Source organism: Haliaeetus albicilla, chromosome 10, assembly GCF_947461875.1.
Source record: "Haliaeetus albicilla chromosome 10, bHalAlb1.1, whole genome shotgun sequence".
In the NCBI taxonomy this organism is placed as follows: domain Eukaryota; kingdom Metazoa; phylum Chordata; class Aves; order Accipitriformes; family Accipitridae; genus Haliaeetus; species Haliaeetus albicilla.
Window position 1 is genome coordinate 27,716,722 of NC_091492.1, and position 13,670 is coordinate 27,730,391.

Genomic DNA, 13,670 nt, shown 5'->3' on the forward strand with positions numbered 1-13,670 from the left:
GGGCGGGAGGGGAGGCCGGGCTCCAGCCGCAGGACGTCCGGCGCAGGGCCGCGCCGGAGCGGGCCTGGCGCCGTCGGGCGGGGGTTGTCCGGGGTCCGACCGGAGCCCAGCCCCGGGGGCGGGGCTGGGGGCAGTGCGGTTCCCTCAGAGCCGGGCCCGGAACGTGGCGCCGTGGGCCGGGCGGCCGGAGCGGGATCGGCCCGGCGGGGGGCGGTGGCGGCCCCCTGAGGAGGAGGAGGGGGAGGAGCCGGAGCGCGATGGAGCCAGAGGCGCCGCCGCCCGCCCCGCCGGGGGCCGTAGCGGGGGGCCGGGCTCGGCGGCGGCGGGAGCGGAACGCGGAGCCACCCCGGGTGAGTTGACGCCAGACGGGCGGTGTGCCGTAGCGGCCCCCGGCCCGGCGGCTCTTTCCCGCCTCCTCGGGGCCGGGCTGGGCGCGATCTCCGCCCGCGGGCGTCGGAGGGAAGTTGCGGAGCGCGGGCGGGCCGCTGCCCTAGCCCGGAGGGGGAGCCCGCGGCGCCCGGGGAGGGCGCAGGCCCCGCGGCCGGCGGCGAGGCGAGGCGAGGTGAGGGGCAGGGCGGCGGCGGGGCAGCTCACCCGGCGGGCCGGGGGAAGCGGCGGCGAGCGGCGGCGGTCGGCGGGTGCCCGGCGGGGCTCCGGGGCCGCCAGGCCTCGGGTGCAGCCGCGGTCGCCTGGCCGAGCGCTCGGCTCCCTTCGCGCTGTGCTCTTTGACGGGGCTGAGAGCGGCGGCGCCTTCCTGGAAGCCTCCGCCGCGGCCGGCAGGCCCGGGCCAGCCGCCCGCCCAGCCCCGCCGCCGGCGGGCCCGGCGGAGCGCGGCGCTGCGGGCGGGGAAGCTCGGCCAGCCGTCGGTCCTGCCCGAGGGCCGGCGGTCGCTGTGGGGTCTGTGCGCCGTCCGCAGCAGCGGGGGAAGGCGCGACCGCGGCTGCGGGTGAACTGCGGGAGCTGCCGTCGCCCGGGGACAGTTACTTCCACGGACGCGTTTCAGCCCGCAGTTCGCTGGAGCGGTCGCCCCTACGCAAGAGAGAGGACAGGCATCAGCGTGCCAATTGTGTTCTCTCTGGGCTCCTGGATAAGCAAAAGCTAAGCTTACCGCGTTAAAATCTCTAAACTTTTTTGGGAAGTGTGTCAGATGTACTTTGTAGCACTGCAGAGTTTGTTACCCTGTTGGAACTAACGGTACAGGCACACCTTCTCAAGCGGACTGTACCTCTGCTGGGCATGCCCGCCATCGAAAAGGTTGTCAGTAACTCGATTTTAAGAGTCCTGTTACTGACAGATTTTGGAATCTGGAGACTGGATTCAGTCAGTGCATCTTCGATGACAGCAAATGTCGTTAATGCGGTTCTGTTCGTTCACTGGAATACAGACTGGCGATTAAGGATGAGATATGTTATCCCTCTCTCAGCAGCCCATGCTCCTATAGTTTGATGTTGCAGCCATAGGGATGTCCCTGGTTGTCCCCAGTAAATGGAGATTTGAGATGGCTGGGTGTCTATGCCTTCTTGTCCTTCCTCCTCTTCTTTCCTTGGAGCTGTTCATCTTTATTTTTGGATGTCTTTAATTTTTCTTGGAGGTTTGCACAATCTTAGACAATGTCATCCCTCTTGTGCTTTCTTCTGGTGTTGAACAAGAGCTCTTCAGGTGCTAGTGAAACACTTTATAGGTTATTTGAGAACAGTTTTTTGATAAATGAATGAGAGGCTATGCCTCAAACATTGGAAGATTTTTGTCAGCATTAGGGTTGGTGGAAATCTTCCCTTTTTTGGGGAGGGGGGGTTGTCTGATCTAAACACACATGCATGTGGTTTTTTGAAGTCCTAGGTCACACTAATATATGAGACTACTGATTATTATTAGTGATATCAGCATTAATTATTATTATTATTACTGATACTCTGTACTACCCAGATCTTAATTTTCAAGACGTGAAATCTACTGCTGCAACAGCATCAGTCTATGTATATATTTCTGCTGGATATTGATCAAGTCTTGTTTTCTGGCTGCTTCAGTGTATCACATTATCCCCCTCTTGACTGAAGTTAAAAACCTCTTCCCTGTCCATTGCGTATCCTTTCCTCCTTGCCTGGATACCAGTTACTCCCGTTCCCACTGGACAGGTCACTTAAGATGGGAATGCTGTAATGAAAGATTGCAGGTGAAGTACCTACCTCCCTGTGTATCAGTGAATGCTGTTACTGCCATTGTGCTGACAGACCTGCACTCCCAGATGGCACACATCCCTTCAGAGAAGACAACAGTTGTACTACAATAATTGAATGGTTTGTTGCAGACAACAAAATCCAGGGAGCATGTACACCTGCTGCCCTAACAAGTCTTTCCCAAGTGACTTTCCTGTTCAGACCTGGCTTTTGCTGTATTACTGATTTGTCAGTCAATTGTTATTGTGTCTGTCTGCGGCTAACTGACAGTTCAGAGGAAAAGGTCGGATTCCTCACTGATAATTTATAATTTAATTATTATTCACAATAACTAAATCCAAGATTTTGTGCTCCCTTTAGCTTATACTAGATCTTTCTTTTATATTAATGACAGATCTGTTGGATGGCAGTGGGAGCAAATGACTCTTTAGACTTAGGAGGTCAACTTTTATTTCTTGTCTATGTCTCAGTGTCATACTATCTCTTAATGAGAAAACGAGCTCCTTTCTGCTTTAATTTCTCATTCTTCTTCATGTCAATTTTTGCATTACTTTCCACTCCTTCTATACCATGTTTTCACTCTGTTTCTCCTGTTCTTTAAGAATTTCAACTCTTTCATATTCTTCTTTTAAATGATTGACAGTAGCATACTGTATCTTGATGCTGAGGGACTGTTCCTGATCTATAAGGGCACTCTAATGAGATTAGCAAGGGCCTGGAAAACTTGAACTTCTGAGTTTGTTTAGGCTTTCGGCATGCTCAGACACAAACTTGCATTTGCATTCATTAATTTACTTTTGAAGGTTGTCTCTGAGACCAGTGAAGCTAGATTTTTGGTTTTTTTTCTGAGAAAATGAAAAAGCTAAGTGTCTCCTGTTCAGTTTGAGTCTGTTTTGCAGGCTACATAAATGCATCACACAAGGCATACGTGGCGTACGGCTTGTGTGTTTGACATCATTGTGCTAAAGTTTCAGTAAGTGTATGCCAAATTCTAGCTGCTCTTACAGTGGAAGTATTCTGAGTACACAAAACTAAATAATCTATTTTTATCATATATAAATTAAAAACCACATTATACAATATATATTACCTGGGTTTTTTTCTAACTTCCAACTAACTTGCTGTCAGTGTTGTATGACTGTTGGTCTGTTTTAGGCATCTGTAATGTGTCTGTTATCATGGATCTAGCCATCTCTGGTACAAACATAACTTTTAGACAGAATCTTGTCTTGGTCTTTATTTAAAAATGAAAATCTTAAGAATTGAGGAGTATTTTATGTTTGCTTTCATTTGCTGTTAAATTATGATGAAAGCACTGTTCTTTATTTCAGAGTCAGTTTTTCTAAAAATTTAAATGTTCTTTATAGTACTTGAATTCAGTTAGAACTTACTGAATATTCAAGATATATGTGTAATTTCAATTTCATGTTCAATAGACTTCTGTGAATTTCTTTCATGTTTTTAATTACTCTTTTTGAATCCATTATTACTATTGTCATTTGTAACATCTGGGATAATTCCGCATTTTAACTATACTGCATGTGTAAGGTTACTTCAGTTGGTTTTCTTTTATCTTCCACCTGTTTGATGCCTCTGTTTCTGTGAAATAGTGAATGTTTGTTCCCTTTACCTTCCCTGTGCTTTTCTTGACATTTATAGACCTTTGACTTACTCCCTTAAATTCTTTTCTAACTTTCACAGTCTATCTTAGTCTCTGGATGTGGAGATCGATCCATATCTGGTATCTGCAACCCACCTCTTAGCTTTTCTACTTGGGTATCTTTATGTGCTTGTGTGGTGGTGGTGGAAACAAAACTGATCATGGTATTTAAAATGTGCTTCCTATTGTAGATTTTTAGAATGGCATAATTGTTTATTGTTTCTTCTTTCCAAAAGATTCTTATTCTTTTATTTGTCTCTTCGACTGTTCAGAGCATGGAGACTGTTTCCAGGAGAATTTCTCCAAGGACTCTAAAATGTCTTTTGTGAGGGGTAAGGGTATGTTTGGGGCCAGTTATTGTGATAACAATGAAGGATTCCCCTCCCCCCCCAATCACTTTGCATTTAGTGACATTGAGTGTCATCTGCTATTTATTTCCCAGAATACACTGAATATTCTTCTGTGCTCTAGGCAGTAAGTTTTATATTTGACTATCACTTTGCTTCATTAGCATACAGTTTCAGTAGCTCACCTGCATACTGCACAAAGCAGGGTGCCCTAGGTCTGTGGGAAACCCAGAAAGTTGTATGCCACAGTCAGAAAACGAGAAAGACAAATGTGTTGCCAATGTCTTGAATTCATTAGGCAAATTTGCCCAGAAATTTGTGAGTGACGCCCACAGGCATGCAGTCCCCTGTCTTCTCTCTTGCTAATGACCTTGACAATATAACTTTGTATATATTTCCTAGTCTGATGGATGATATGACTGTGATCAAGAAACACCAGCAGACACCTGAGAAAGAGCCTGTGGGATATCATTTTAGAGTTTAGATAAATCGTCTTCAGCTATTTGGTGGTTAATCCTTTAGAGTAAGGTAAAACCCGTCCTTTACCCTGAACGTGCCTGACCAGTTGTGTGTCGGGGAAAATCCTTCTTAATAAGCACTACATGTAACTGACTGAAGCTTTGAAACATTAACCTGCTTCCAATTTTCTCAGAAGTTCACGGAAGAAGGGTTTAATTATATCTAATAAAGAGTATATATAACGGAAAATAGAATAATCCTGTGTTGAGAGACTGCTCACCTTATAAAAAGGACCATAGTTTTTATTATCTTATAGTACAATGTTGCCCAGAGGATCAAAGTCCTCCTGGACCCAAGTGCTCATATGAGGAGACACCTAGTCTCAGTGAGCTTCCAGTTTGATCTGAAGTGCAATGTAACCAATAGGTATAACAATCAGAAAACCAGGAGAGGGAGAGCAACAGTAACACAGGCTGGCTTATGCATGACTGAGGAGCTTTTATAAAAAGTTACATATAGAAGGATTGTCATGGTCTCTTTCGGCTATCTCCTTATTCATCATCGGTTGGTGTAATATCATTACTTGAGGTGCTTCTTAAGGAAGGACTGAGAAGAGCTTTGAGGCCACCAATTTGAGGAAAGTGGGAATAAAGAATTTACAGTAACTTGATGCTCATACCCTTTCAATTACTGTAAATAATTACATTAGGCACTAGATATATGAAAATATTGCATTACATACATGATCCAAATAGTATTTTACAGTGTGTTTGCAGTAACAACAGGTTAGCTTCTCAATAGTATTTTAAAATAACATCTGTACAACTTAGTTCTTTCTTGGTTTTGGAATACTTACTTGAAAACAGAATTTTGTTTCTTAACTGAAGTATTTTGCAAAAGTATACGTGAGGGCATAATTTGGTCTGCATAACCTTTAGTTTTTTAAATTATGTATGAACCAAAAAGTGGTGTTTAAATTTAGCTATGGATTGCATAGTTGTTACAATTTTTAGCAACATGTAGCATAGCTCAAATTAGAGTGGATCTAACTAATGTTGTAATTGCAGATCTCTCCAAATTGGAAGCTCACAGTTGCTTCTCATTTGTAGAAAATTCTTTAGAAAATACATCTTTTTCTGTAGAAAATTTTGTATAAGCTCCAGTTAAAAAAAAAAAAAAATCCATTTCCTTTCTGTTGTCAAGTTCATATTTAAAATATTTTGGTATCCAATTACAGTGAAAAACCAACATAGTAAAATATTTGCAGAACAATATACTCCAGAAGCCTAGACATATATTGGATTAGGAAATTTACTAAAATGTGTGGGTTTTTTTTTTTATAGAATAGTGCTGTAAGTTATGTTTTTATGTTCAAGGTATTTATTCCTTTTGATTTATTAATGCTTTTAGATAAGTTTTAGCTTTTTATGATATAAAATAGATTTCCATGAACATCTAAAAATCCCTTCTAGAATTGTATTTAAAAATTTGGAAGTTTGACTTCTGTTTTACATATTGCTTTGTGAAAATCTAACTTGTTGGGTTTTTTCCCCTATAATGTAGATTTACCAGAGGAAATTAAAACCCTATCTGTCAGAAGAATATTTACTGACGCTTGTAGGAGTACTTTAGACTAAAGTACATGTCAGGTTAGATACCCTGATAATTAACAGAGTAAATGCTAGACTTTAAAAAATGCAGGACATTGAAAATGACAGAAGCAACACAATTTTATAGGATTTCCTTCATATTGCTTCTGCTAGATGGAAGGTAACTTTAGCAGTATGTCTGTTGGGTGGCGGCAGTGTTCTTGTTTTCATTGAGGCATCAAAATTGCATAGGCAGATTTGAGCACCAGTCCACAGAGCGAGTGTGTGTTTCCAGGGACTGTTCTGTAACTGACCATCAAGTAGTGCTTCTCTCATTCACCTACAGGTTTAAGGGGGGGAATAGTCTGAATCATTGTCCAGTTTACTGGTGTCCTGCTTATGGGGTGTATATATTATGCTGCTGAGATTTAAGGAAATGTTTTCTTGTATCTGTGAAGATGTACTCCCAGTAATACTTCATAACAATTTGTGAACACAAAATACAGCTTAGAATAATCTAGCAGCCTGGATAGCTGTTGTGCACATCCTGCAGTGGCTTAAACTTTCAGTTTCAGTGGCCTTTCATTTCTTTCCACACTATTTCTATTAAAATTCTGTTCCCACTGGGTGAAGGTTGCATGTGGCTTGGCAGGGTTTCATGGCTATTCAGAAGAGTAGCACAGACTAGCTGAAGTGCTAGCTGCTAGGAGCATGGAGGTTGGGGGGAGAAACCTCATATTCTTTATCTGTTCTTGGACTCTTGTTAAAGACAGTTTCTATTACAGAAAAACAATAATATCCCAGAATATGGAGTGAAAAAAACATAAAGCCATTTTACAGGTTAAAATACAAGATGTTGTATAGAAGTTTTCATAGAAAGAGAAGCTCAGTTACAGATTTAAGCTGATTTTGGAAACCCATATTTAGAATAAGTAACTGTCACTTTGTTTCAGAATCCATTTGGAATGCCAGTTTTTCTGCTTTCCTGTTTCTTTTAATTTTTTCCTCCTTCTGGTGTTTCACTGAGTATCTTGAGCTATTCAGATATTTTAAAATATAAAAATGCTACATATCACACGTATTTCTTTGAAAGTTGTAAAGGATTTTAAAAAAGGTGTCTTAATTATGGACTTGTCACCCAAGACATCATCTATATAAGCCATATTTATTTGAATAGTGTATCATTAAGTAAGATGGATTACATACAAACTAAGAAGCTCTGAGGTGTAAGATTTGTTGTTCTTTGATCAAGCATTCTCTTCGTGCTGTTGTACCACATTGTTTTCCCTTGTCCTCTTGTCTTGGAGCAGAATTTGGATTTGCTGTTCTCTGTTCTCACTCACCTTACTGGAACTCAATGGGAATCTGCTCCCTACCATTTTCCAGATAGCGATGTGCTCAGACAGATCTTTCAGCATGTATGGGCACTTACTTTATTTGCTAATGTTCTGTCTCTATAGAGGGCTAAGTTTAGCAAGCTTGATCGTGGAAGATAAACATTCTTGTAATGTAGGTTTTTCTGTGTGTTTAACTTAGTGTTTGCTTTGAGGGGTTGGGAGTTTGTTCTTGAAAAGAAAAAGACTGAAGAAAATTGTGTGTGTTTTTAACACTCACCTTGAATAGTCAGTCAGGTTGAATCTTGAGCACCTTCTGCAAGAGGAGGAGGCTTTTTCACCAGCGAAGGGAATTAATTGCTGAGTCTAATCTGAAGAGATACTGTGGGACCTTCTGTCTAATGTGACTTCTGTAGTAGGAGCTGGTTTCTGGTACCCTATGCTGGTTGGAGAAGTTATGCTGAGAAGCTTATGCCATCTTCGTTATTAGAAATACATGAGCTCCTACATTAAATTGTCTCTGCTAGATCCTCTTCTGCTCTTCATTAGAACCTTTTTTGTTCCAGTGCACTAAGGAACTTTGGCTTCTTCTTTAGCATTGGTTTAGTACATACGAATAACTTCTATAACAAAGTGTTAGGCAGCCTAAAAATGTGCATTGCCATCACCTTCCATTATATTGGTAGTAGAAGAGCAGTCGTGACTGGAAAGCGGGGATGGCTTTTTAATGAGTACTTTTTGAGTGTTGGTACTGTCATAACAATCTTTTTTTATTTGTGGTCTGAGTGCCAGAGTGACTCAGTTTTGTTCTGTGGTTCTTTCTTTTACCTAATGGTGTTTTACTGCCTTACATAATTCTCATGATAGCAAGAATTAAATAATAACATATTCCAGAAATTACCATCATAGTTTCCTTTAAAATAGTTTCTTTTTTTTCATGAGATTATTTAGCTTCACAGGATATTAGAGGCAGAAACCACTCTACTTGGACTGAGAGCATGTCTCCTCATAGATTCTCCTCATTGTTACAGACTCACAGTATGATTCTGGGAAGATCATTAACAGCTTTGTGTTTTCATTTGTTCGTGAACAATAAACAGACAGACAGCTGTCATTTGACTTGTGCATTCTTTAGTCTCGCTAGTGCTCCTTGAGATGGTGCCTGATGAGACATGCCCTTGCAGAGGCCTCTCTACCTAGCGCTCAGTAACTCTTGGTGAGCTTCTGAAGGCTGCTTCCAGGCAAGCAGCTTCTGTTGTTGCAGCAGCATCGGTCCCTGCGGTCAGGTGGAGGGGATGGGACAGATGCCACCCGCTGCCGGCGGCACCGAGCCAGAGGTGGGTTCTTCAGCCTGACACTGGTTGTGCTTTCACTGCTAGGCTTAGTGCTCAATGCAGCCAGTTTTGTTAAGGGAAGTTATAGTTGCAGTTGATTATTTAAGTTAAGGTAGCTTTATAGTTTTTAAGAATTTGAAACATGTATGTACTCTGCCAAGATAATATCACCTATCTGTCTTAATACCAGTTCTCATGGAGTTCAGATATTCTCAGTGGAGCCCTTCCACCTTTAGAGTTGACAAAAATCTCTATGATGACTATGACAAAACATTTTTTCGTGACCAATGTACTTACAAATGAATGCTATATAGTATGGCCACCTGGGAGGAAGTCGCAGTGACAATGTAGGTCTCATGCCCAGACAGGAGAACAAAACAAATACTTTTTTTGATCCTGTAACTGTGGTGCAAACAAAATATCATGTAGTTTAGAAACCAGGGAGAGAATCTTGCTTCAGTTCTAACTGTGGAAGATGTCAAAAGAGAAGATACCCGTATCTTTTTCTTAGTGTGCTGTTCTGTTCCTTCTGATAGATTGACTTGGTCCTTGTGATCAATTAAGTGCATCATACAAATATTATCCATACTAGCTGTGCCAGAAATCTGAATTGTGCCGCCTGACCTACCTGTACTTAAATAAATTGAATTTGCACTGCAGAAGTTTAATTTGCTTATGGAAATCTCAAGTTTTGTCAGAATTGTAGCAGGAAGTTATTGAAGCTAAGAACATAGCAGGATTCCAAAATGTTGTACTAGTACATGTACTCATACTTGTACATAGATTAAAGCAAAATCTATTGCTATTGTAGCTGACAGCTTTGAAAAGGTGGTATTTTAAATTGTGCGGGGGTGAGTGTGTGTTTGTGGGGTTGTTTGCTTGCTTGTTAACACAGTTTCCAAGGGTCATGGGTCAGGATGATCTCTGACTTCATAAACAGAGTATCACAGGAGTCCTTGCACTGGGTCTGTTGTTCACCCTCTGATGGTCACCCTGTGTTTGCCTTCTAATACTTTTCTTAATTTATGATTGTTCATTTCCTCAGATCCTTCTGAAAAATGATATATGAGAGTTCTTTAGACTGTTAGCCCTGCATTTCCTTGAGTATTGCATGAAAATTTGGCTGCTTTCAGAAATTTTTGACATGCTTGAACTCGTTTTAGTCCCAGGTAAAGGTTATGCCTTTTTTTTTTTTTTTTTTTTTTGAGCAGAATATTGCTCAGGTTAAAATATTCCACGTTTCTTATATACAATGAGCATTTCTGTAAGACTGCATTGGATTTTCTTGCCTGTAGTGACTCTGAAGTGTTGGTTCTAAGTTGCATAAAATCAAGTTTTCCACTCTTCTGGTAATTTCCAGTGTGGAAATCAGAGCAGTGTGAAAATTCATTAGTTGCTCTGACTTTAATGGTTGGAAAAATTACACGGCAGTTTTTACGTTTGCCCACTGACAAGAATCTTGCACAATGGCAGTAGGTGTGTTAACTTCAGCAGGTTTCAGGAGTAGGCAGAAATGTAAGTTCTTGGAATTAAAGAAGCTGCTGAAACTACAGAGGAAAAAAGTAGGTGAAGATGAAAAGAAATGTGAGAAGAATGGTATTTCCTTTGGCTGCCTCTATCTTCCTACAGCAAATCAACTCCACATGTGAATCATGGTATCTCTGGGTAGTTACCTGTGCTGTCCCTGGCACTTGGGTACTCACCAACCCCATTTCCTTACTGTACCTCCAGCCATCTATGACCTTGTGGTGACTAATTAGCTTTCTCAAGGTTTCCTGATCTTTATGTTTGAACATGTACTCCTGTAATAGCTGCTGAATCTTCATATTGTGTTCTTGCAGCTTCTCAGGTCATGGCAGACTGACCACATGATGAAGTTTATGGTCAAATCCACACAAATGTGTGAGTTATCGCACTGCTTGGCATAAAGCAACGTGTTCAGCTTTAACTTTTGGGATGTTGCTCCAAGTAGAGCAATTTTCCTGCCAGTACTTGAGAATATACGAAGTTGCTGTTTGTAAACTTGATTGGTAGCAAAGTAGTATGCCAGTGCATTTAAAGATGTACTGCATATGGAATGAATTTTCAAGGATGCAAAATTTTGCTTTTTATAGTGCTGTTCATAATAATAATAACTATTATTATTATTTAAGCTACATATTAGCTTATATTAGCAGGATTTCTATATAAAGGGCAACTACACAGATGACAGGAACATGGTTTTTGGTTTGGTCTACTGTAGACAGGACAAGAAACAGTACATTTACTGATAAAAGAAAATGAGGTACATATCAGGGAAAATATTTTAATGATGAAAATCATGAAGCAGTGTAATGAGATTGCCCGAGTAGAACATGGAGTCTCCTTCAGTAGAGAAGTTTAGCAACAGTTTGCACAAACACTTGTCAGAAAAAATTTGGTGTAATCAGAAGGAAAAGAAGAGATCAGTAGTTTCTAATTTGATGCTTTTCTACTGTTGTTGACTTAAGAAACAAACAAAAAAAAAGAAAAGTCTATAGACCATACTGATGCTTGAGACAGGATGTCAGTTTGCAGCTTGCTTCCCTTTCTACCTAAAAATATGCCTCAGCTTGCTCTGGTGATGTATTTAAGCCCTGCAATTGTTCTGTTGTGGTAACAATATATGATATTCTTAACCTTTTTCAGTCTGCAGGACTAAAAATGGATGACACCAATCTCAATTATAGTAGTCTAAGCCTTTAATGAATATTTCTAAGTACTTTGTATGTTACCATGTGTACCTGTTGCCTGTTGCCAAATATGATTACTGCAGAATCCACAGCTGCCTTGTAATCAGAGTTGTACAAAGATATTTTTGCTGAGTTTTTGAGGGTCCTTGAGAAAGAGTAGGGTATACATGACAAAAACAGTTACCGACTGCAAATGACTGGCTGAGGAAAATAAGGAACGTAGAAGTTAAATGAGGAGAAAGGGTGTACCAGAATGAATGGAACTAGGACTTCCTACAGCTCACTTTAAATAATAATCTTTATAATTAGAAGGCATAAACCTGTTTTTCGTTGTTATTTTGTATTGCCTGAAGCTGACAATTGGGGAACGTGGCTCTCTGCCAATGATGACTGTTCTGTTGCTAAAATAAATTGTGTGCCCCACTAATTTGTGTGAGTATACCCAGTTCCAGCGTCATCCTTCTCTTCCCATTTATGAATAGTTTGCAGCCTGCAGGTGACTGGATATAGAGGTTTGTGAGCAGATGTACCAGCGCAAGTTCTTTGGTTTGAAGAGAATTTATACACTCTTCCATTGTCTGTGCACGCACGTCCTTCTGTGTGATCTATGTGTCCAGCTTCGGATATACAGTCATCATCTTCACATTCACACCTGCCACCTATTCAGAAAAACTTCCTTACCTGGTGACCATGCTTTGTGTTGTAGAATCAAATAGTGTGGCCCAGGAGGAAAAACTTGTGAATGTGTGGAGTGCAGCATACTAAAATAGGCTACAACTAGTCTTATACTTGAAGAAGGCAGTATGTCTTCTGGAAGACATCCTTCATAGGGAATGATATGTTTTATAAGGCTCTTTTGTGTTACTTCTGTACGCTCCAAGAAGTCAAGAGATAAACAATTTACTTTTTTAAGAATCTGATTCTGAAATAATAATTTGTTCTGCAGTAACACTGGTGGCTTTAATTTTTGCTGTACAGTTTCTAATATTTTGATTTATTACTTTTTTTTTTCCTTTTTTGAGTAGCATTTCTTAACACTAACATGTAATTCCCCCCCCCCCCCCCCCCCCCCGCCAGATTTCTTTCTTTGGATCAAAATCTTTTGGAAGAAGAAGTCCTGACAGTCCCATGTTGAGCAAAGCTGAATTTGTTGAAAAAGTTCGCCAGAGCAACCAGGCTTGCCATGATGGCGATTTTCATACAGCAATCGTGTTGTACAATGAGGCTTTGGGAGTTGATCCTCAGAACTGCATTCTCTACAGTAATCGTTCAGCAGCCTACATGAAAATCCAACAGTATGACAAGGCCCTGGATGATGCAATCAAAGCACGACTTCTAAATCCCAAATGGCCAAAGGTAAGAAAGTATATTTGTCTTCTGGGGAAAGAGTAACTCCTTTGGGATTATTATTCACATATGTAACGCCTAATGTAAACAAGTGCATATATTTCTGTACTAAAGTCTGTTTTTGCTAAAAGCTCCAGATAATAATATCTTTTGTGTTTTAAAAGTTTTTTTACTTCAATTTCCTGTTGGGTATTACACTGTTTTCTGTGTAAACATACTTTTCCCCAATGGGGATGTGGTACTATTTTACTATTTTAAACCAGCATGGTTTCTGGGTTGTGAAGACCAGACATCTCTTTTAATGTTAAACTTAGTCAGCATTGTAGCATCCAGGAACATTTTCTTGCAGAACTTCTTGAGAGGTAGCATGGAGAGTCTTACTAGTAATGGAGTAATAAGGCCTTTCAAAATAGTGCTCAAAGAGTATTTATCTGTAGTATATTTTGGATAAACATTTGAAGAAATGTGTATCTTAGCATTCTTGGTAAGATCTGACTATGCAAGGAAACATTTTGTAAAGAGTAAATGGTGTTGGTTGCCTGTTCCTTCTGGGGTTGCTTCCCACTAGCTGCAATTGATTGCTTCAGTAACTGACTCACCCTTGGCTAGCCCAGGGCCAGCCCTTTACATGCTAATCAATTTTAATAGCATCTGCTCCAGATTCCATTTCTCCCACTCCCTCACACAGTCTTACTAGCTACTTTAGCTAAAG

At 41.0% G+C, this 13,670-nt stretch overlaps 1 protein-coding gene across 3 annotated transcripts in view; it reads left to right on the forward strand.

Annotated features, from left to right (window-relative positions):
• Nucleotides 1-180: 180 nt before the first annotated feature.
• The window catches only part of TTC28 (tetratricopeptide repeat domain 28), a 199,974-nt gene continuing 186,484 nt past the window's right edge, over nucleotides 181-13,670 (forward strand). The window contains exons 1-2 of one of the 3 annotated variants that reach the window (XM_069794498.1): nucleotides 181-350; nucleotides 12,689-12,967. In XM_069794498.1, the coding sequence (XP_069650599.1) occupies nucleotides 258-350; nucleotides 12,689-12,967 (372 nt within the window). In that variant the 5' untranslated portion in view covers nucleotides 181-257. The remainder of the gene's footprint in view (nucleotides 351-12,688; nucleotides 12,968-13,670) is intronic. The other 2 variants (XM_069794499.1, XM_069794500.1) reach the window with 2 other exon arrangements.